Raw genomic sequence first — 24255 nt, 5'->3', positions numbered from 1 at the left:
CTTTTGAGTGAAGAATGTTCTGACAACTTATCACTACTACCAAAGGATTTTAGGGAAGGGTAAAAATATTTTCTTTAGGGCAGGTGAGGTGCCCACCCCTACTTCTCATAGCTAGAAATATCTATTTGTAGGAACGGATAGCGTGCTCGTCCCTGCAAATATATTTGGAGGGGTGAGTCATGGTCTAACCAATCCCTACAAATCGATTGTAGGGGTAGGTGAGTCCATGACCGACCCCTACGAATCAATTTCCCAAAAGTAAAGAAAATTAGAAAAAATAATTGAAAGCACCAAAATAAAAAGGAAAAAATATCCCAGCCAACCGACCACCACCACAGGCCCCTCTACTAACGAGGTACGATTTTTTGACGAAATATGCACACTTATATAAATTGGGGTTCGTACCGCTTACCTCATGTCTCGTGTGTACCCTACTCTCCACCACACTATGCAGTCACTTAAGATTCTACGAGATATGCTATTCTTTTGTATTAACTCTAAAATTCATTTTGTAGAAGCCGGTGACACCATCACCCGCATCTAAAAATCTATTTTCAAAGACGGGTGACATCATTGCCTGCTCCTGAAAATATCTTTTCTATATTATTAAAAAAATTGTTAAAATATTTAAATATAACAGAACAAATTAAAAAAAATTCTACACTATGGTTATTGTAAACTATAGATACAGGAAAAGTATGCAAAATATATTTCAGTATATATAAAGGTTAATATTTGTGGTAAAGTATGACTTAGAGTTCTATGCGATACTATATGGTCATAGCCATATGTAGGACAACTATTAAATAATATTTCAATCCTAGTTAGTGTTAAATGAATAACGTATAAAATATATAATTTTAGATCTTACCATTACAACTTTAATACGAAACTACTCTACATCCGAAAGTTATCAACTATAAATTTTAGGTCTCATCAACATCTATGATTTTAGTATTAAGTTTGACTTCATCCGAGATCATATGAAAATGTTATATTTTTTTATATGAGACAAGTTATAGGGCGGGTCATGCCATCATGTACCCCTCAAAATAGCATCATCCACCCTTAAAAATATATTTATAGGGGCGGGTGATGGCATCATCCACCCCTAAAAATGATGTTATTTTTAGAGATGGGTGACGCCATCACCCGCCCCAAAAAATGTATTCATGAGCGAGTGAATTGCTACCGAGCCCGCTCTACTTGTAGAAGTGAGTTATCTTCAGGACCATCCCAGAAAAAAATAGGATGCCCCTATGTAGCAGTGTATTTTAAATGTTTTAAATAACGGGCTATTGCAGTTTCGCAGAGCTGTCACTTGATCATGGTAGTAGAAATGGTGTGTTATAACGGTGATAATAGAGGTTTGAGGATCCTGCCACTAAAATCTATATATAGCCCTCTATTTAATTGTTATTTTTAGATCTTAAGTGTATGTAGTATTTTATAAAAATTGCTTGCCAATGGTAGTTTCATATCCCTAAACAACTTAAAATGCTAATTAACGCCTTGTCATAAGCTGCATGCTTAGTTATGCCACGTTAAGCATTGCACAATTTGGATCCTTATCTTCTCAATTGCAACACACAGTAATAAATAAATTACACTAGTAGAAACGAAAGTTTCCCCGAGGAGTGAAAAACCATGCCAGAGACCTGGCGCCTACTGATCTATTATTTCAGCCCTAGCGTATGGCAAAACTGGGCCATGAAACCACTAGTATGACTGTATGAGCATCAAGCTAAGCGGCTAATTTGCCAAATGAGTGGTTTAAATGTTTTGCCGTTTTTCTTTTTGTAGTGGAAGGAATTCCTGTAGTTTGTGTAGCAAAAGGTTAATTCTGATCTGTTGCACACCTTATATTTTCAAGAGTCTTGGAAGAGAATAGGATCGAGAAAGATTAGAGATACTAAAAGCATTTCCAAGAGGCTCTGTAAAACTCAGTGGATAGGTATATAATTTGGAAAAATCCTCTGAATTTGGGATCCATCAGCCTCTGGATTCGGCTAGCCAAAACACTCCGCTTGCTCGGCAGTTTTTGCGAGCCAACGCTGCTCGCCATCGCCTTCCCCCACGCCGCGCTCCCTCTCTCGTGCTCACCCTTGCGCCATCGCCTTCCCGCCGTCGCCCTTCCACCATCGTCGGGCAGCAGCGGCGTGGACACAGTCGTCGTCCTCTCGCCATCACCCTCCCGCCGTCGCGACTTGCAGCCAGGTGTCGGAGTCCTCCCGCTATCATCCTCCCATCGTAGCTTTCCCACTCCCACCGTCTCCGGGCAGCAGCGCCGGGAAGAAGCGCCTTGGATCCCACCGGACAGGAGCACCAGGGAGCAGTGCCTTGGATCCCACCAGGCAGCAGCACCATGGGTCCCGCGCCGCTGGTCGATTTGCCCGAGTCCCGCGCGGGCTGATCGAGCACCGCCACAACCTTGCCGACCTCTCCCGGCCTCCACCTTGCCTCGGTCTTCCCACAGCGCACCGCCGGCGAGCTCCATGCCTTGGCCATGGCCATCTCTGCCATACGCCATGGCGCCGCCCCTCTCCGGCGCTCACCCATAGCCGGCGACCAACTTGCTGCACTCGCGCGGCCTTCCTCATCGTGGGGGGGTGCCGGCCTCGCCTGCAGCCGCTGCCATACCCGCTTCTGGTGGCCGGTGACCTCTAATTGGCCGGTGATATGGGTCCAGGGCCCACACATGTGAGTAAGGGAGAATGGGAGTGAGTAACAAAAGTTCTCACGTGGATGTGATTCGAGTGTAGAGAGGTAAGATCTGGAGAGGCTGTTGGTTCTTCCACGCTTTTGGAAGCTTTTTGTTTTTTTTACCTAGGCTTTTACCTATTCATTTAGTTAGGATTTTTACCTAGTCTGCTGGAGATGCTCTAAAAAGTTGAATGCAAAATACGGAAGGAAACATCTTTGGGTCACGTTGGATCTGAGCACGTATTGGGAGAGTGTGACCAACCTACTGCTTGCACAACTAATAATTCACTAGTACATAATTGCTCCTTTTATCCCATGGAGTGGGTAGGATTCGAACTCAATACCTTAAATGTGCATAAACGTCGAGTAAGTCTCCTCATTACAACTAGAATTTATATGAATCCCCTCAGTACCATTAAAAATTTTCTCTTCCCTTCATCGCCACTACTTTAAATTTATGTTCCCTTAGTTGCATCTCCGTCAAAATCTGTTAACTTCCTCTCCCTGAGAGCATCTCCAAAAGACTAGCCAAATTTAGTTGGATCAGTAAAAAAAGAAGAAAAAAAAGAGGTAAAAACATCATCCAATAGACTAGCCAAACTCCGATCCTCTACTCGCTATCCACCTCGCCATCCGCTCTTAGACGCTCGGCCAATTTGTAGAGGTGCTCTGCCTCGCCATATCGCTCTCCCTCGCTCGCCCGCACCCTCCCGCAAGGTGCGCGGACTTCTTCTCCCTCTGCCTGCAGGCTTCTTCTTCTTCTTCTTCTTCTTCTTCTTCTTCTTCTTCTTCTTCTTCTTCTTGCACCGTCCTTCTCCCTCCTCCTCCCTTCTTCCTGGAGCAGAGCCAACCGAGCTCGAGCAGCTTGCCATTGCCGGGCAAATCCGGCTGATTCCCTTCATGGATCTTAAATCCCCCGCACCCGAAGCGCACCCACCTCCCTATCTCCCTCCCCAACGCCTCCTACAAAAAGTCCGAGCAAACATACAAAGCAAACAAAAAGTACAGCTAAGAACAATACACCAAAACAAATGAAATGCTTAAAAAGAATGCACTAAAGGATAGGGTTCGCTGCTACGGTTACGAAAGCGCAAGAACACAGAAAAACGGAGCTACGGTTGAAAAGAAACAACTATCGAAAGATTTGTGTTAACAAAGAAAAGCTTTATTTATTTTAATTAGAAACCACATGTGAAGGGCATTTAAAAGAAATATCCTTGATTATAGTTAACTCACTTTATATTTGCATTTATAAAATCGATGTAAAACTTAGTCAAATTTTATATTTAATTACCTATGTAGAAATTATACTAATTAAATAATTAATTAGAGAATAGATATGTAGGAGCATCTAACCATATATATTTATAGGATTTATGTGAACTAACAAATTAAATTACTAACACTTTTGAATTCATATTAATCAAGTTAACATTAATTATGAAAGCTAGAGTAGAAACCTAATTTGCTTTAAATTAGAAAAGCTAATTGGAAATAGATATTAATCGAATTAAATCTATATTTAATTTTAAAACAAGAACTACAACACAACGACGCTGCAACACGATAGCTTACGCTAAAACAAAGCTAACACAACAAAAACGGATCGAAACGGATCTAAGACATGAAAACTATGGATAAAAAAGGCTGTAGGGAACTATTTGTGATTAACCATAGATTTCAGGGGCTAGAACGGAAGAAAAAGATTGATTTGTAAATTGTTTTGAACTGAGATGGCGGCGGGCTGATTTGTAGAAACCAAAGGGGCTCTTTTGCAAAACATGCATGAGAGGGTTGACCGGTATCAGCTCTGTTGACCCCGGATGGAATCTAATCTGAGCCGTTTGATTTCCATCCGGCGGCTCTGGGTGGATCGGGCGGAGCGGGCGGCGGCGCAGGGTTGCCGGCGGCGAGATCCGCGGCGGGGGCTCGTCGGCGATGGCCAGAATCGGCCATCTAACCTCGGTTTTAGCTCGGGTTTGGTCGAGGAGGTCGCGGCGAACATGATTAAGGGATCGATTCGGGCCTACGGAGAGTAGAGCAGGGCGCACCGCGGTGGCGTGCGGGCAACTCGCTCTGGCGAGCAATTTGGTGGCGTGAGGACGCGAGAGAGAGGGGAAAGGGGTTGGCGAGCATCCTCACCCTCACGAGAAGCTTCGGCAGCAGTATGACGACGACGACGAGGTGGCGGAGCGGCGATATGCTTGCGACCGCCAAGCTCGAGCGGAACTCCAATGACGGCCGTGGCTAGGGTTTGAAGTAGGGGCGGCGGCTGTGGCGAAAGAGGTTCGAAGGGTGGTCTGCGCGGCACCAGGGGGTCCTTGGCATGCGTGCCAAAGCGGCACGCACGGTGGCGCGTGCCAGGCCGGGTCGGACTCGGCAGAGTCCTGCCCGACCACGGGGAGGGGATGGACCCGATAGGCGGGTCCCACCCGTCGGCGGCAGAGGGAGGAGGGGGGCGTGAGCTGGGCCGACCATGGGAAAAGCTGGGCCGATTTGGGCTAGACTGCTTGGAGGAGAAAAAAAGGTTGCTGGGCTGGGCTGGGCTGTAGGGAGAAAAGAAAAGAGAAAGGAATAGGGAGTTGGGCTCGGCTAAAAGAGTGGAGAGGGAAAAGGTAAAACCCTTTTGAGTTAAGAACAAGTAAATTCAAATTCAGAGAATTCGAATTCAAAGCAAACTCAAGCAATAAAACCATGCAAAAACGGCATGAGTGCAAAACAAATAGATCAACCTCACTTGATTTAGAAAAACAACTAATTATATATATATATTATATTAAATTTCCTGTAAAGAAAATAAATGTTGGGAAAATTTTAAAATTATGACAAAATTGTTGTTTTATTTTTACTTTAATCACATCCAGAAATTCAAAAATTTTAGGGTGTGACATCAAATCAACCTAGGTAATGCGCTGATGCTCGTGTATGGGTGGGCAGATAACCCGAAACCCGATGCCCGAACCCGAAAAACCCGAGCCCGAACCTGAAAAACTCGAGCCCGAAAAACCCGAACTCTACTTCGGGTTCCAACCCACGGTACCCGAAATTATTATGGGTAATTCGGGTATCAGGCCACGGTACTCGAAATACCGAACAACAGCCCAGTTCAAACATTTTCAGTCAGCCCAACCCACCAAACCTCTTTACCTTTCCCAGCCCAGCCCAGCCCACCTAATCTCTTTAGCTCCCCATCGCAGCCCACCAAACCATAACCCTACCCCCATGGCCCCGTCTCCCACCAGGCCACCATCCCACGCACGGACACACCGCTAGCCCCCGTACGTCTCCCGTCTCCTGCCTAGCGCGGCCCACCATGTCTCCATCTCTCTCTCTCTCCCCCCTCCATCTCTCTACCAGAGCAGGAGGCTAGAAGCGAGTCTGCGGCCGCCGGATCCGACTCCTCCACGCCCCAGCTCCTGCAGTCCTGCCGGCGGCAGCAGGTGGGCCTTCGGCGGTGGACCTTCGGCGTTGGCGGCGGGAGGAGGCCAGAAGCTCGAGTCCGCGCCGCCGGTGCCAGATCTGCCTCCTCTCATGCCCCTGGCTCCCACTCCCGGCTCCGCAGTCCTGCTGGCGGTGGCGGCGGGTGGGGCTTCGCCGCTTCAGGCCTGCAGCGGCGGCCGCAGACACGCCTACTCTGCCGCGCACTGGGAGCGCAGAGCCGCGGGCGCTGGCAGCCGGTCGGCCGCAACGCATGCGGGAAGGGTCGGCATCGAGCTCGAGCGGCGACATTGCACAAGGGTGGTTCGGGTTGTTCGGGTAAACCCGAACCCGAACCCAAAATGTCGGGTACCCGAAATGTCGGGTTTTGTTTATTTTAGAAAAAATTTGGGTTAGAGTTTTCAAAACCCGAAATACCCAACCCGAAATTTTCGGGTAGCCCGAACGCCCAACCCGCTCGTGCTTCCCTCGTTCCATCATGTTCCGCAAGTTTCCGCGCTTGTTCATGACACTGCAGCAACCATGCTATTGCTTGTCACGGGCTGCATGCGCGTGCCCCTGTGCCGCGCCCCGTGCACGCCGGCTCCGCCCAGCTGTGTTGGACACGGTGCCTCCCCGAGCACCGTGTAGTGACACTCTACCACTGCCTCTCCGGGCACACGTACACGGCCACGTTTGGCCCACCGCCGCCAGCCATTGAAATGAGAGATTTGAGTACGGAGAGTCAAGATTTGGCGAGGCTGTCGGTTCCCCCACCCTTTAAGAATTTTTTTATTTTTTACCTAGTCTTTTACCTCTTCACTTAGATAGGATTTTTACCTAGTCTGTTGGAGTTGCACTGACACCTTTGCCCGCAACCGCTCCCTCTCGTATCATTTCCCAGCTGCACTGCACACCATACGCACCCGATTCTCCTATCTTTTCCCAGCTGCATACATACCTGCCCGATTCGGTGGCGAACCTACTAGAGAAGCGTTGTGAGCACGAACGTGGTGGACCGACCGCGTAGCTGCATCCGAGCAAGCGCCAGAGGCCTTGCGAGTTGCGACTCTGCATTGGGCACTCGGGCCAGCTCTGTGTTATGCGCTCCCAATATGCGGTGCAGAGCATCAGAGCAGGGCAATCTTCCATACGTCCTGCAGGCTTAGGTGCACCTTCAACCCTTCTAAGTTTAAATATTTGCTACTTATTCAAAATAGGATCCCAAAATGGAGAAGTGGTATAAATATTTGAACTAAGTAGGGTTGGAGGTGCACCTAAGGATCACACATTTGCACCCCTAGATAGGTGCAAAGAGGAGACCATGTGGCGGTGGCTGGTGTGTTGACGGCAACGCCAGGGATGAAGGTGCACTGCGGGAGTGCTGCCCCCATGGTCGTCAGCTCCAGGTCCCGGTAGCTGGAGCAAGGCACATGGTCGAGACCACGTCATAGTCACCGAAGTTCCCAAAACGACGGATCGAGAAACGTGGAATGGGGAACGACACTTGGGATGCATTTTTACACTACGGGAACGAAAATGTTCCCGCGTTCCCGGAACGTGGAATGTAGAGGTGTTCCCGTTCCACGGTGACTAGCTGTGATGAGTGCCAAACTTAACGGAAAGTTAACGGAGTTTACAGAAATGGCAACAAGGGGAATGCAAATTTAGAATAATGACACTGAAGGGAAGAGGAAAATTTCAATGGCATTGAAGTGAAGTGCATAGACTCCAGTGGCAATGAGGGAGTTCTCTACTTGGTGGGATGATTTCGAACCTACAGTCTCCTACTTATAAAGAGGAGTTAAGAATCAAACAAGATTATTGTCCAATAACTGCCCTATGATTAGTCTAAAAAACAAATTAAAGTGAGAAAACTCAACCTTGAAGTGGCTACCTTTCGAAAATCGTGGCAATTGTTTTATTTTTCTCCGTCTAATAAAAATCATGGAAATCTTTTTTCCGTTTCATACTTTAAGCCGTGACTTCCACAAATTTCTCTTTTTTCAAATTTCCCCATTAACTATCCATGCTAAAGTATCTGCACAAATGAAAAAAAATGATATTACATAATTAATAAGCAATTCCCAAGCATGTACGCCTGCTAATGGGGACAAACCCACCCCACTCCCGCCCCTACCCATTGTCAGAGCAGGTCTTCACCTACTCCGCCCCCACCCGAATATTTAATTGCCCGCCCCGATCCTGTCCAGATGTTTAATGATTACACCCGCCCCAACCCACCCTATGGTTGTGTTAATGACTAAAACCTGTCCCAACCCGCCCCGTGGTTGTGGGTTAAACCTGTGGAGCAGCAGCTGCTGTTGCAGCCTCCGACGCATGAGCACATGAAGCTTCCAGAAAGCAATCAGCTGACAATCTTCTGCACTAACAGACATAGACAGTGGAAACTAGAAAGCTCGTCGAGGCTACTGATCGCTTTTCTGCAAGTCCTCATTCAGTTGTAGAAATTAATAGCAGATACAATCAGAAGATCACAATGATAAGTCAGATTAGCACTGGATAATCAGAACACAACTTTAGTAAGTCCAAATTTCAGAACGGCAAACCATGAGCTGCACTGTGATCTTTGCTGCACTTCGACCTACACATCCCTTGAGCCTCAGAGCATGATCCGCCATTTCCCGATGTTGTTCAATTTTGCATCGATGCAAGAAAAAAAAAAGGTCCAGACACATCTAGCCCACTAAGCACTTTAGGTTTTGGTTTAAATTCGAACTGAATCCAAAGCGTTCCTGCAAACCAATCTAGAAGACATCACAACTTTTTTTTTTTGAACGAAAGAAGAGACCACAACTGGCCTTAAACAGCAGTGAACTTAAGTGTAAATTGGCACGATGAATTTGAGGAAAGAATACTATGCCTCCTCCAATTATCAGCTTGCAAACCACAGGTACCAGGTGGAATAACTCAAAAGGAATCCACAAGCTTCATGTGCTCAGAAGTCACAAGCAAACGCCGCTGCACACTGACAGTTCGAGGGCAAACTCACATCACAGCTTCCGGCAACATCATCAGACATTGCATTACATCATCATACATTGCATCATCAAACCTGTGGTGCATCGGCCAACAGTGGCGGAGGACAGACAAGAATCAAGGTGTGGCATAACTCGGCAGTAACAAAAATATAAGCTGCAGAATATTTCCTAATGCTTTGAAGGCTTAAACACTTAATGATATAAGTTGATTATGTGCACCTAGCAAAATCTGAGGTATGGCAGCCGCCACACCTTGCCCTACCGGGTGCTCCGCCACTGTCTGCCAAGGTCAGCAACAAAATGGCATTATATCAGTACTTGAAAGTGATATACTACTGGATAGGTTGTGCAAAAAATATATAATACTAGAAATTTTGTAACACGAGAAAAAGGGCAATTATGGTAAAGATGCTAAGACATATGTATTGTATCAGAAAGTACAGTGCTGATCACCAATGTTTGCGGATTATAATACTAGGAAAAAGTGAAGCACATATAAGAAGACTTATACCTTCACTGGTATTTATAAAGCCAATCTTTGCAGCAAACTAGAGCTTCAAGTGTTTGTGGAATCATCGAGCTTCGGTTGTCACCAAGAATTGAACCACTTAAACTGAATGCGGATTCTGAAGAAACGATGCTAAGGGTATGGCTAGAAAGTCTCTTGCCATAAGTGATAACACAGGGTATTTATTTGAGTTTGTTTTCCACCAACTCAAAATCTCAAAATTCTCGTCACCCCTTATAGGGGCTTCTTCCAGATAAGCATCCAGTTCAGACTTGTCAACACTAGTACCTCTTCTCTGAGAACTAAATTGAGTGAATTCTTCATCCAGCCTTCTTTTGCCCAGCACCAACACAGGTGAACCTAACAAGCTTCTAGATGGACCAGATTGAGACATTGTACTTGTGTCATATCTCCTAAGATCAGCTGCATAACTTTTGTAGTACTTAATCAACCAATCTTTAGCCAAATCCACACTTCCTATCCTGTCATGATAGCTCTGACTTACTTTATCATAAAGGAAGTCAAGGTAATCAAGTTTTTTCCTTAGATCAAGTACGGTGCATATAACAAGGGCCATGTTATAATTACCATCCCAGTACTTGTCAAATTTTCTGTCCATCGCCTTAGCCAAATCTCTTGTTACCATATTCTCTTGCCACTGTTGACCTCTTAAAGCGTCGTGGATACATAGAACATTGTCCAAGAAAAGGTGAGACGTAGGATACCTATTGGCTGAGAACGACTTTGTAGCAGCTGCAAAATCCCCCAAGGAAGTCACCCACAAGTTCAGCTTTGCTCCATTCTTCATCTTCTGGAACAGGTTGCTGTTGTGCAGTGGCATACCTCTTTAGAACAATTTTATACTCCACTACCTCAAGAATCATGTCGTGCGTTGAATTCAAATGGTGCGGTACATCAAGCACTAAGCCAGCCTTTGTAGGAAAGCACTCCCTTTCAACAATCTCATTGAAAGCTTGGATTCGTGATGGTGAAGAATTGATATGCCTAACTAGATCTCTTATTATCTCTATGACACTATTGGCAACATTTATAGCATCTTGGACAAGAAGATTTAGTATGTGAGCACAACATCTAACAAGAAGGTGCTGGCCACCAAATGACAAATTGGCTTTCCCACTCTCTTGCAGAAGATCACAAGCTGTTTTGTTATTGCCAGCATTGTCAAGAGTGATAGTGAACATTTTTTCCTTTATTCCATAATCTATCAGACATGTTGTAATTGCTTCCTGAATTGCTAAACCATTATGTGGGTACTTCACATCTTTGAAAGCAATGATCTTTTTCTTCAACACAAAGTTAGGATCAATATAGTGGGCAGTCAAACAAATATATCCTAACTTTTGGTTTGATGTCCAAAGATCAGACGTGAAGTAGATGCGAGAATTAGTGCTTTGAAGTTCAGTTCGCAAATCATCTTTTATTCTTTGAAACATAGACACACAATCATTACGAATTGTTTGACGCCCTATGCTTTCTAAAGTAGGCTGCAATGACTCCATCCATGGTTCAAATTTAGGATCCTCGAACTTATTGAATGGAACCTCAGCACTAATGCACCATTCTATCATTAGTTCACGACTCTTTCGTGGGTCAAAGGTAAATGGGCCTTCTAATGAATGCTTCTTCACTGCATCAAGAAACCTTTTTCTATCTTCGGTACTGATTTTTGGGCAATATTCAGCAATGTGATTTCGGTGGTTGTTTGTACCTGATTTGTTGCCCGTAGTCAACTTAGCTCCACAATATTTGCACACTGCCTTCATGACACCATTCACTTCAATCAACCCTGGCTCAAAATTCTCCCAAACCTTGGATCTTCTAGTTGGTGTCTGTGATGAATGGTTGGTGCTATCACTGGTTCCAAATGTTTTTGAAGGAAGACTAGCGATATCTGTTTCGGAAATGGCATATAATTAGCTTGTAACAGCAAAACTGCGGAAGTGAAAAATACAATTTTAGTCTCGTACTAACCCATTCTGAAACAATTGTTTAGTCTCTGGACATAGTTAGAACATATCTGGAGACCAATATGAAACCAAGCCTGCAGCCTACACAAACTAAAACAAGATCCTTTAGCTGCAGCCTGTAGGAACTGAACAAGTGCATGAGAGGGGGGCCACCGGCTACTCACTGTCTGTAGATGGAGGTGCTTGCGGTGGGGTTCAGGGGGTGGGTGGGACTGGTGTTGGTGTTGGTGTGGTCACCAGTGATGAGAAGCCTAGGTTCTCCGGTCGCGTGCACACTCCCTCGGCAGTCGGCACCTCCCTTCACCTTTGCCGGCAGTTCAGCCGGCAGTCGGGCGGTGGCCAGCTGGCAGCCTGGCGGTGGCCAGCTCCTTTTTCGATCTACTGCTCCACCACCATCATTGTATCAAGAAGCAGAAAGAGGAGGGGAAGGAGAATGAGATGACGCGAATGAGAAGATGGGGAGCAGATCTGGAGGAAGAGCACCTAGATCTGCTACCGACGTTGGAGAAGACGCTGGAGCCTGGAGCAGAGGCACGGCGACGACGGCAGCGAGCTGGCGGCAGCGGTGCTTCTATTAGAATCATGAGATGGGAGCACGGGGAGGACACACCAATTCCCAACCTGCCCCAACCTGCTCTCTTTGTGAACTCAACCCTCCACGACCCGTCAGGTTGGAGGACCTGTTTTCACCCAGCTATACACACTCCATTATGGAACCCACCCCAAAAAACCTGTTTCGCCCTGCCACGTTAGCAGGCGTACAAGCATGGCATCGAACGTTCATTATGTTAGCCAGCTTAGCATAAATATTTGCTTGTGTAGTTTGTCAGGGACATGAAAATAATCAGTTTTGAATTCTTTTAACAAGTTGAATTTTAAATTCTCTTTGAAGAATCCATGTCACGAGATAGACCACATAATTCGTTTCAGAGCACCACTTACTAATAAATTTAAATATTCTGATGTGCATGCATGTCGTAGGCATCAGAAATAATGGTGAGTAAACAATAAAGGACCACCATTGCATTGATAAGCATACAAGATTACAGAGAACGTTGAGAAAATGACAGGAGAATATTATTCCTCTGAAATATCCGCATGGTTACAACACGTGCGTCTCCTCATCAGAAGTTGCACCGACCTTACACTAGGACTCTACATTATACATATTGACTGGAGCGGTGGAGCCCTTTTATTATTAACTTGCATCTACTAAATTTATAATGTAATGAAATTACGATGATAAAAGTTGTGCCGTGAAACAACAAAAGTTGGGCTCCACACAATTGATGTGACCAGGCAGCAGAAACTAGGGGTTGGCATCACCAAACCCAGATCCAGCTCCCTGACCACCACCACTTCCACCATTCTCACCATTGCCTTTGCCAGCGCCATTGCCATTAGCGTTGGCATTTGCATAACTTGGCCCAGACCAGTACGTGTTAGCATAGCTCGAACCAGATCCAGTGCCACTACCTTCGCCATGACCACTAGATCCCCAATTACCATTACCTTGTCCTCCACCGCCGCCGCCACCGGTACCACCAGCACTGGAAGATTCTCCATAACTAGATCCTCCATCCTGACTATTTTGACTAGAACCTGAACCTGATCCAGACCCTCCACCGTACCCAGACCCATTGTATTGGCTAGCGCCGCCGCCTCCACCACCGCCTCCAGCAGATGCATGGGCACCACCCGAAACGCTCTCACCAGACCCCGTGCCACTCCCAAATCCTGAGCCACCACCATTCACATACCCGCCACCCCAACCACCTCCTGTACCCGTTCCATCAGCACTAGAGTATCTAGCCACCCTCACAGCATTAGCTATCCCCATGCTCATGAGGACAATGAACCCAAGTGCTACTAGCTTAGTGCCTGCCATTGTGAGCTACTACCTAAGACTCTAAGTCGAGATGAGTTTTGAGTGAAAAGCATGATGTCTATTTATAGTACCTTGAGGCCATGCAGTGGTTGTAGAAGATCAAGTGGAGCTTTTTAAAAGCCAATTGGATTCGTGGAGCTCCTTGACTTGACTACACCATGTATGCAAGAAGCGATGTGATAACAAATTTTCTTTGTACTTGGTTTGCTCTCCTCTCCGGTGCTGTGATTAATTTTAACAAGCTGCTTTGAAGTCATCTGCATGGATCATATATAGTAGAATCTAAAGCACCAAGGTGTGGTGTTTAATATGATCATAGGTGTCTAGACCGACGACCCCTTTAAATTGAACCTTCCTGATTCTTCTAATTTAAGCAGTTTATCAATGTATTAGTTTTCAAAAAAAAAAGAAGGAAGAAACATCCATTGAAATATTACGGTTCTTCATACTTTTTCACTGCTTCTAGTGATGTGAATGACTTGAATGCTGAACTGTTTTGTCTAATGGGCTCCATAGCATAATTCCATATATTCCTCGTAGTTTACTTATTATTATTGAGTATTTATTCGTGGATATAGGGAAATTATATATGTTTCACAATGGAGTGGGCAGTACCTTACCTAACATACTGCATATGCCATTTCAAGTAGCAGCAGAGAAAATATATATGCGACGTTGTTGGATTATATATGCTCCTTTCCTAGAACATTTTTTTAACTTATAGATAAACCATTTCATTCTAAATACTTTCGAAACGAATGTGTGCGTACCAAATGAGTATGCAGATTAACCTTCAGCAAATGATTCTGGATGCCAGGATCTCATTACACGATTTCATAGAGTGCCATATCCTCTAGGTACATTTAAGTTCGCGAACGAAACAAGATCCCCATCACAACTATTGACGTGTCACTATATTTAATATGCATGAAATCTTTATGAAACTTGCATAATAATACAGCCAACAAGTCAGCTATAAGGATTCTTGCAGCTTTCTCTCAGCCCACCTGTACAATAATTAGCTCTTCACAATTAATACATGGCCCACATGTCTCCCAAGCAGACTGTAAGCTTACAGCCCGCTTCCCCTCTCTCTCCTCTCTTCTCTCCTCCACCTCATTATTTAGCCGGCTTACAGCCAACTATAATACTTGCTATTAGGATTAGCCTAAAGTCTCTGAAACGTGAACAACTAGTGGCACAACAACCAAAAAATCACCAAACCGATCGCTGTAATTAAACACGGGGATCAACGTTGTTATTAGGGACCAAGCACATGCATGATAGTAGCTGTGAGTCGAAGTAAACGATGGTCTGGATGAACTCTGAACATCACATTTTACAATAATCAACACAAGCATTACATCCACTGACGGACTGATGGACATTTCTACTCGTGGCTGACATTGCAGAGGCAATGACCTCGAGGTTTTCGTAGTTGACTTTGATGAGCACATAACTCGAGAGACAATTAACACGATTAATGACTACAATGCAAGTTGTATTAGTAGCAATAAATGAATCGTTAGGCCTTATTAATCATCCATTTGCTTTGTAAGATCGAGGGCGCAGATTGAAGTACAAGCAGATCATCTAGTTAACCTAAGCAACATGTAACAAAGAAGCCATGTCTTCCGGTCTCATCTTAGATGTCTATAATTAAAAAAGAAAAGAAAAGGAAATACCACCACCAACGACTATAGCTACAGTGTATGATACTGGAAATGTCTGGACCTTGCTGAAAGAGATGTCCTGGAACGCTAGGATCGAGCTGAAGATAGGCTTCTTTAGCTCCCTTCTTGCCGGTTGCTTAAGGCCAGTCCCAGTGAAAGTTTTATAGAGGTTTTATTTACATTAAATAAAGTGCCACATAGGCAAAAATGATGACATGGCAAGAAATTTATGAAGAGAGAAGAAATGGGTTTCATCTAGATGAAATTTGGGTTGCATTGTTTCCAAGACTATGAAACTTGATGAAAGTAGCATTGGGGGCTAGAGAATTTCATCTCATCTGATTTCACCCAATCACATTCATAGTAATTGAATGCAATGGCTCACCTATAAAATCGTGAAATGAAACTATGCATAGGGAGACCCCATTTCATCCATAGTTTCAAAAGTCTTTTGATGATATATCACTCTTGGTAATCGTGTATTGAAATTTTGCACTGGGATTAGCCTAATTACCATTAGGATGGCGAGGGGCGACTACTTGGTTACACTGGTCTAATCAATTGCAGCACAGCTAATGACAACATAAACTAAAGCGTTACTACAATTACTTTACTGTAGCACCACGCCATGGGAACTAGCGTAGTGCATGTTAGGATTGATCTAACAAAACTTAGGATGAACTTGCTTAACCAGGATCACTAATCCAAAGTAGATCACACCTAGTACATTAACTAATGCGGAATGATAGAGTTCGGTCCTATACCAGCGGTAGTGGTGTCCATGGCGCCGCTGGAAGTAGGTGTAGGCATCACATCGTCGACAGCGTGGACGGAGTCGGGGACGTAGCGCAGACTCTCCTTGAGCGTCCTCTCGGGGTAGCGGCGGCCTTCAGGTCGCCACCGGCACTACCCCGGGCATGGGACTCGCGCTTCTGAGCCTTCCAGTGCTCTGAATGATCGGTGGTGGTGGAATAGATTAGATTGATGATCTTGGGGTTAACCCCCTCTTATTTATAAGCACTGTAGGACCAGGGCCGAGCCCAATGGGCTTAGGTTTGCCTCCCGACCAAGGCAATCGCGGATTGGGTTTGTTTCCCGTTTCCGAGTCTCACGGGGTGAGATCGACCCCTTTTCTCATGGTTCTGTTGTTGACCGAGGTCAACCAAAAACAGATCCAACATTCTCCCCCTTAACCGAAGGTCAACAACTTATTCTTAACTTCAACTTAATACTTATTCGGTCACTAACTTATATTTAACTTAAACTAAAATCCATCCTCCGTAAATCAGCAAGTACCAGACCAATGCATCGTCAGCAGCACAACGACATACTGGGATATCATTACCCATAGCCTTACTGAAAAACTTTGTCAGGATTCTTATTCTTATCTGGGGAAATATTAATGGCCCTGAACCAGGACCTGATCAAAAGTATCAACCAAACCCATACCTAGTACATGTTTCTGAAAGAGGGATGGTGATAAACTTTTTGTGAGCGGATCCGCAATATTTGTTGTAGTACTTATATGCTCAATCTTAATTGTGCGGTCTCGGTTTCTATCTTTCACGACACGATACTTGAGATCAATGTGCTTAGAAGCACCAGACAACTTATCGTTTGCACAAAAAAATACTACAGATTGATTATCGCAGTGCATTGTGATAGGTCTAGAGATACTATCCACAACTCTTAATGCCAGAATAAAATTCTTAAGCCACACTGCCTGTCCTGTTGCATCATAACATGCCACAAATTCAGCTTGCATCGTAGATGCAGCAGTTACACCTTGCTTACCACTTCTCCATGAAATTGCTCCTCCTGCCAGAGTGAAGATATATCCAGAAGTGGATTTTCTATCATCTTCATCACCAGCAAGATCAGCATTAGTGTAACATACAACCTCAAGATTGTCTGTCCTCTTATATATGAGTATGTAATCTTTAGTGGCTTGGCAATATCTTAACACCTTCTTGACACCTAACCAGTGAGCCCATCCTAGATTTGACTGATATCTATTAAAAAACTCCGGTTGCAAATGCCAAGTCTGGACGCGTACAGACGTATGCATACATCATACTTCCGACAGCTGGTGCATAAGGAACATTTTTCATTCTTTCTCTTTCTAAGTCATTCTTAGGGCATTGCGCTTGATTAACTTATCGCCGTTTTGAATAGGAACAGGTGAAGTGTTGCACTTATCAATGTTATATCTCTTAAGTATTTTCTCGATATAAGCTTTCTGAGATAATCCCAGTACTCTTTGGGCTCTATCTCGGTGTATCTCAATGCCAAGGATATATGAGGCATCACCAAGATCCTTCATATCAAAGTTGGATGAAAGAAAATTCTTAGTCTCATGCAACATGTTCTTATCGTTGCATGCTAACAGTATGTCATCCACATACAGTACTAGAATTATTAATTTTCAACCCTTAACTTTGACATAGATACAACTATCCACATCATTCTCCTTAAATCCGAATTTTTTAATGACCTCATCGAATTTAAGGTTCCACTGCCTGGACGCTTGCTTAAGTCCATAAATGGATTTCTTCAATTTGCATCCCATATGTTCTTTACCCTTTATGGCAAAACCTTCTGGCTGTGCCATAAAGATTGTTTCATTTAAGTCTCCATTTAGGAATGCAGTCTTAACATCCATCTGATGTAGCTCCATATCAAAACGGGCTACTAAAGCCATGACGATTCTAAATGAATCTTTGGTAGGCACAGGAGAAAAGGTCTCATTATAATCAATTCCTTCCTTCTGTGTAAACCCTTTTGCTACGAGCCTAGCTTTGAATCGTTCGACTTCCCTTTGGAATCACGTTTGATTTTGTAGACCCATTTACAGCCTACTAGTTTGACTCCTTCGGGAATTTCTACTAAATCCCATACTTTATTAGTACTCATAGACCTTAATTCATCTTCCATGGCTTCAATCCATTTAGTGGAATTCTCACTTGACACTGCCTGTCTGAATGTGGCAGGGTCACTTAAATTCCCGATATCATATACATCCTCACTTAAGTATGTCTCATAATAATTAGGAATAGCTGATCTCTTTGCCCGTTGCGACCTTCTTACTGGTTCATTCGCAACTGGTTGAGGAATTTGATCTTGTGGTGCAGGTTGCGCCTGGTTCCCAACCATTTGCTCCATGTTCTCCTGCTGAGCAGCAGTAGAAGGCATGGCGCCACTTACCTGGACAGGAGGAATGACTGGTGGTACAAATTGATATACCTCGGTGGGCTCTTGAACTACTCTTGAACTACTAGATCAGGAAGTTCAACCCGCAGTTCTTCGAGACTCACTTCCCTCCTTGGAAAACACCCACTAACTCCTAAGTCCTCTAGGAACATAACCTGTCTAGTTTCTATGAACTTAGTGTGACGACCAGGACAGTAGAATCGGTATCCCTTAGACTTTTCTGGGTATCCAATGAAGTGGCAGCTTATCATCTTAGAATCTAATTTCTTTTGTTGTGGATCAAATAATTTAGCATCGGCAGAATAGCCCCACACTTTTAAATAATTAAGTGACGGTTTCCTCCCATTCCACAGCTCAAAAGGTGTCTTGGGAATTGACTTAGACAGAACCCAATTAAGTATGTGAGCAGTTGTTTTTAATGCTTCCATCCACAGCTCTACAGGCAAACTAGAATAACTGAGCATGCTCCGTACCATGTCAAGCAGTGTACGGTTACGTCGCTCAGCGACTCTATTTTGCTGTGGTTCGCCTGGCATAGAGTATTGTGCTCTTATGCCATTTTCTTCTAAGTACTTAGCGAATGGTCCCTTAATCTAACCATATTGAGCGTGTTTCCTACAATATTCACATCCCCGGTCTGATCTTACAATTTTAATGGAAGTGTTGTGCTGTTTCTCAACTTCTGCTTTATAAATCTTAAATATTTCTAAAGCGTCTGAACGCTTTTGGATGGGGTAAATGTGTCCATAATGGGAATAATCATCAGTAAATGTTATAAAAGAGTCATAACTGTCTATCGATGTTACTGAGAGAGGGCCACAGATATCTGTGTGAAATATTTCTAATACTCCCGTACTCCTAGTTCCTCCTTTCTAAATAGTCTTAGCATATTTTCCCTTAATGCAGTCGATGCACTGCACTGAATCTGAAAAGTATAACTCCTGAAGTATCTCATCTTTAATGAGACACTCCATTCTCCCCCTCGAAATGTGGCCAAGGCGACAGTGCCACAATTTTGAAGAAGTCTTATTATCACGCTTACGCTTATGCATCGCATCACAAACATTCGCTACAGAATAATTATCATCAAGAGAGAGCAAATAAAGATCGCCTTGCAAATGACCAAGGCCGACACTAATATTATGAAATTTAATGTTGCAAACTGAGTTGCCAAACTCACACACATGTCTAGATTTATCTAAACGCGAAACAGAAATAATGTTTCTCTTTAAACTAGGAACATAAATTGCATCATCTAAATTAAGCTGGAAGCCGCCTAGCAACTCTAAGGAGAAGCTTCCAACGCCTTCGACTTCAACCATGTTCCCATCAGCCACTCTTAGGCTTCGCTCCCCCCTTCTTATAGTTCGGATCGAACAGAATACCTTGCTGTTTCAGCCATTCCTTAAAAGCCTGGGCAGCCCTTCTGAAGATGCTTGGGTGAAGCACAGAATGAACACAGCATCTTTCCACCTTGGGACTGCTTGCCTTGCTTGAACTTGTTGTTGTTCCTGGGACCAAAGTTCTGGTTTCCTTTCTTCTTAAACTTCTTCTGGCCTTGCTTGCTGCTACCTGACTCATGCTGATTCTTAGGAGGATTGTCATTGATGCTCATGTGATGGACCATGTTCACCACATCCTTCATCTTCTCAGTCTTAAGCCTCTCTTCTTCTTCAACACAGTAACTGATCAGCTCACTGATAGACCAAATAGCCTTGTTGGTGTTGTAGTTAATCTTGAAAGCATTATACTGTGAGGGCAGCGAGGTCATGATGAAGTGAACAAAAAAGGCATCTGAGATCTCCATCTCCTTAAGCTTGTTGGCCATGTCACACATGTTGAGAATGTGCTGCCTGATACCAGTCTTCCCATCATACTGAGAGGCCACTAACTTCATGATGAGAGTGCTTGCATAAGTCTTAGATGAGGTCTTGAAGATCTCCTCAAGCTTTGCCAGAAAGACCTTAGAACTCAGATCTGCTCCCTGCGCATCCTTAGTGGGGATAGCGCCCTTAATGCCAACACTGATGGTCTGAGACATGACCATAAGCGCCATGCGGTCTGATCTTGCCCACTTTTCCAGAGCAGCTAAAGTCTGTCCTACAGCAACAGCAGGCTTATCCTCCCTGAATGCCAAATCAAGATCATTACAAGCCAAGCACGTCATGACCTTGCCCTTCCAGTCAGGAAAATTTGCTCCATTGAGTGGCTCAATGTTGTTCAGGTAGGAGGCCACAGCATTGACATTTGTCACTGAAAATCAAAAGGAAAAAACTTATCTTAATAATCATATACAATGAAATGCAAATAAAAGCATGATAATAATCCTACGGTAGTCTGACTAACATCATGCAATTAAAATTTATATTTGCATCACCGGTGGAGAAAACAAACAAAATTTTGTCTTAATACTCATGATTAAACAATGGTGGTCAGAAATAATCATAAGTTTACACAAAATAAATTTCTCGGTGGTTCCATTTATTTAGGGGCATCTCAAAGTATAATGGTGGAATAAACTTATGAACATGAAATAAAACACCAACTACTTAAAAAATTACTTATGCAATAGCTTAACTGAAAACAATGCACAAATAAACTTAGCTTAATACTTAAAAGATATTGAAATACCGAAAATAAAAGAAAACTCCAAATCAGCCCGAAAAAGGAAAATGGCCCAGCAGCGGCCCACTATCGCGCAGCGCCCCTAACACTCATTTGTGGCCCAGAAGAGGCCCGTTTATGCGCGCGGCTCAGCGGGCTCCTACGCGGCTCCGTTCGCGCAGCTCAGCGAATGGCTCAGCTCAGGCGGCTTAGGCGGCGACTCTGGCGGATGCGCGGCTCAGCGAGCGGCTCGGGCGGATGCGCGGCTCAGCGAATGGCTCGGCTCAGCAAATGGCTCGGCTCAGGCTTGGCTTAGGCGGCGGCTCCTCGCAGGCACACACGCGCGGCTTAGGCGGCCCATTAGCAATGTGGCCCGGCAGCCAACGAGTGGGCCGCCAATTCGGCCCAGGGCGCCGCGCACTCCCCCACCCCCGCAGCCGATCTGAGCCGTCGGTCTTGATCAAACGGCTGACAATGGTTTTGGCAGGGCTTAAATAGCTGAAAAATCGGGGGGAGGGGAAACCCTAACCCTAAGTCATTTCCTCCCCTCCCCACGAGCTTCTTGGGTGAGAGCGGCGGCGGCGGCGCCGTCGGCCGCCGGCCGACGCGCGGCTTAGGTCCGCAGCACCGGAGCTCTCCCACGCGCGCTCTCCTTTCTGATAGGCCAGAACTTCGCGGGCCCTCTCTGCGACGCGCGTGCATCTCACGCGCGGGCCGCCGAGGGGCTCCGCCGGAGCTCCATGGCCGGCGACGGGAGCTAGCTGATGGCCGGCGAGGGTGAAAGCTGATGGCCGGTGGGCACAAACTGATGGCCGGTGGGAGCTGCGCGCGTGGCCAATGGAGCTGGCACCGCCGCGCCGAGGTAGTCGGTGTAAGAGCCTGCGGCTCCCGAAGGCACGCCGGCGTCCATGCGCAGCAAGCTTATGCCACGCGTGGCCGCCAACCATGATGTAAGCCCCTTTTCTTAATCTTATCTTAAACTGATCTAGGGTTAGGGTTAGGGATTCGGTGGGGAATTTGCTTTTGGATTTGGATCTGAGTTTTCCCCTTCCATTCTTCTAATTGCTGTAAAAACTAACAATAAACATGCTGGTTTTGGGCTAGGATTGCTTAACCGTGACTAAAGCTTAACTGATCTAAAGGTCTAAGCTTGATAACATTTCTGACTTAAGTAAAAAAATTAACTAAAAACATGTGTGCATGATACGAAGCTTAACTGAGTAGTGCTAAAACATGAAAAGATCATGCACAGATAGATCTACACCTAGAACCGAAACTAAAACTTAGGGTTTTGTCTAGGGAATCTAGATGGGATTAGGATAGGCTTTGATACCAATTGTTAGGATTGATCTAACAAAACTTAGGATGAACTTGCTTAACCAGGATCACTAATCCAATGTAGATCACACCTAGTACATTAAATAATCCGGAATGATAGAGTTCGGTCCTATACCAGTGGCAGTGGTGTCCATCGCGCTGCTGGAAGTTGGTATAGGTGTCACGTCGTCGACGGCGTGGACGGAGTCGGGGACGTAGCGCAGACGCTCCTTGAGTGTCCTCTCGGCGCGGCGGCCTTCAGGTCGCCACCGGCACTGCCCCGGGCGTGGGACTCGCGCTTCTGAGCCTTCCAGTGCTCTGAATGATCGTTGGTTGTGGAATAGATTAGATTGATGATCCTAGGGTTAACCCCCCCCCCCCCTCTTATTTATAAGCACTGTAGGCCCAGGGCCGAGCCCAATGGGCTTAGGTTTGCCTCCCGATCAAGGCAATCGCAGATTGGGTTTGTTTCCCGTTCCCGAGTCTCACGGGGTGAGATCGACCCCTTTTCTCACGGTTCTGTTGTTGAACGGGGTCAACCAAAAATAGATCCAACAGTGCAAACTGGATCAATAAACCGGTCATTGTCGTACTCCCTGCATATATGATTTAGATGTCGTTTAGAACATAATTGTGCATACTAAGAAGTGATTAATTAGAGGTTAGTTTTCCATATGTGCCCATATAAATAGGGTGGCGGGTGTATTCACAGCAAATGAATCCAGTTCAATTGGTTAGCGCACCAAATTCTGAGCATAATTATTAGGACCGGACCGGCAATCGAACCGCTAGCGTGCTCGGCATAGTTATTAGGACCGGACCGGCAATCGAACCGCTAGCGTGCTCGGTTCACTGGTCCACTGGTCTGACTGGTTGAACCAACGGTTCAAAACGGTTCAAATAGGCTAAGTTTAAGCATACCACACAAGGCACAAAGTGGTGTAGTGGTAACTTCTCTCGGTGGAAACGAAGCATGCAGCATTCGATTCCCATGTCCGCCCTCTTTTGCACCCCTGTCCCTCGTGTTCCGCTCACTGGTTCGCCTTATGGCCGGTTCTGTCTGGTTCAATTGAATAAGAACTGCCCAGTTTTCCATAAGAACCGCCGGTTCAACCGGATATTCCCCGGTTCGCTTGCACACCGATCATTAACGTGGACCGAACCGGTGGAGCCTTCGGTTCCTGGTTCAACCGGTCGGACCAGCTACTCCGGTCCGGTCCTATTAACTGGGGTGCTCGGTTCACTGGTCTGACCGGTTGAACCAATACTTCAAAACAGTTCAAATAGATTAAGTTTAAGCATACAACATAAGGCACAAAGTGGTGCAGTGGTAACTTCCTTGGGTGGAAACGAAGCATGCAGGGTTCAATCCCATAGCCAGTTTTCTTTGGTTCAATTGAATAAAAACCATCGGTTTTTCGTAAAAACCTCCGGTTCAACCGGATATTCCATGGTTCGCTTGTTGGACGATCTTTTACATGGACCAAACCGGCTGAGCCTTCGATTCCGGTTCAACCGGTCGGACCGGCCGGTCCGGTCCGATCCTAATAACTGGGGTTCCGAGGCGTGAGCTCGCCAACGACTTCCTTTCCGCAAAGCTGCACCCAGCCCAGAACGACATCTAAACCATATATGGAGGGAGTGCATCAAGAAAGAGGACCAATTGTCAAGTTTGGAGATGAATTAACTATATCTTTCATATATCCATATTCAGTAAAAGATAATCAAACTTTGCCTACTTTTAAGGAACCTACTTTGAAAGTAGGCACGCTCAAGGTTAGACAAAGTTTGATCATTGTCCAGATCAAAAACTAGAAAGAATTTAAATGGGGAAATTGAAGCTAAATGGAAAATAGTAGCCAGAGAACTAGCTGTAAAGACAAATAGGTTACACAAGATGTTCATGAAGCCATTATTGCCGATAAGTCTGAGCTTAGTACTTTTA

At 45.1% G+C, this 24255-nt stretch overlaps 2 protein-coding genes across 3 annotated transcripts; both read right to left on the bottom strand.

The window, feature by feature from the left end:
* Nucleotides 1-8640: 8640 nt before the first annotated feature.
* Nucleotides 8641-11607, bottom strand: LOC120689660 (zinc finger BED domain-containing protein RICESLEEPER 2-like). 2 transcript variants are annotated; one of them, XM_039972023.1, is made up of 3 exons: nt 9634-11607; nt 9000-9402; nt 8641-8876 (listed from the first exon to the last, which is right to left on the bottom strand). In XM_039972023.1, exon 1 carries the CDS (start codon nt 11412-11414, stop codon nt 10356-10358), a length of 1059 nt encoding a protein of 352 aa, XP_039827957.1. In that variant the 5' UTR covers nt 11415-11607; the 3' UTR covers nt 8641-8876; nt 9000-9402; nt 9634-10355. The 2 variants fall into 2 exon arrangements, with proteins under 2 accessions (XP_039827957.1, XP_039827956.1); XM_039972022.1 differs by having other exon boundaries at nt 8641-9402.
* Nucleotides 11608-12615: 1008 nt separating this feature from the next.
* Nucleotides 12616-13533, bottom strand: LOC120689659 (glycine-rich cell wall structural protein 2-like). The gene has a single exon (XM_039972021.1). The coding sequence runs from the start codon at nt 13504-13506 to the stop codon at nt 12928-12930; it is 579 nt and encodes a 192-aa protein (XP_039827955.1). The 5' UTR covers nt 13507-13533; the 3' UTR covers nt 12616-12927.
* Nucleotides 13534-24255: the final 10722 nt, after the last annotated feature.

Source organism: Panicum virgatum, chromosome 9N (assembly GCF_016808335.1).
Source record: "Panicum virgatum strain AP13 chromosome 9N, P.virgatum_v5, whole genome shotgun sequence".
NCBI lineage: Eukaryota > Viridiplantae > Streptophyta > Magnoliopsida > Poales > Poaceae > Panicum > Panicum virgatum.
Note: the sequence above shows the minus strand (reverse complement) of the source record. Positions and strands in the feature narration are given on the sequence as shown.

What these genes read in the sequence shown, in the direction of transcription:
- LOC120689660 (XM_039972022.1), bottom strand. Translation starts at nt 11,414, where the DNA reads ATGAAGGCAGTGTGCAAATATTGTGGAGCTAAGTTGACTACGGGCAAC.
- LOC120689659 (XM_039972021.1), bottom strand. Translation starts at nt 13,506, where the DNA reads ATGGCAGGCACTAAGCTAGTAGCACTTGGGTTCATTGTCCTCATGAGC.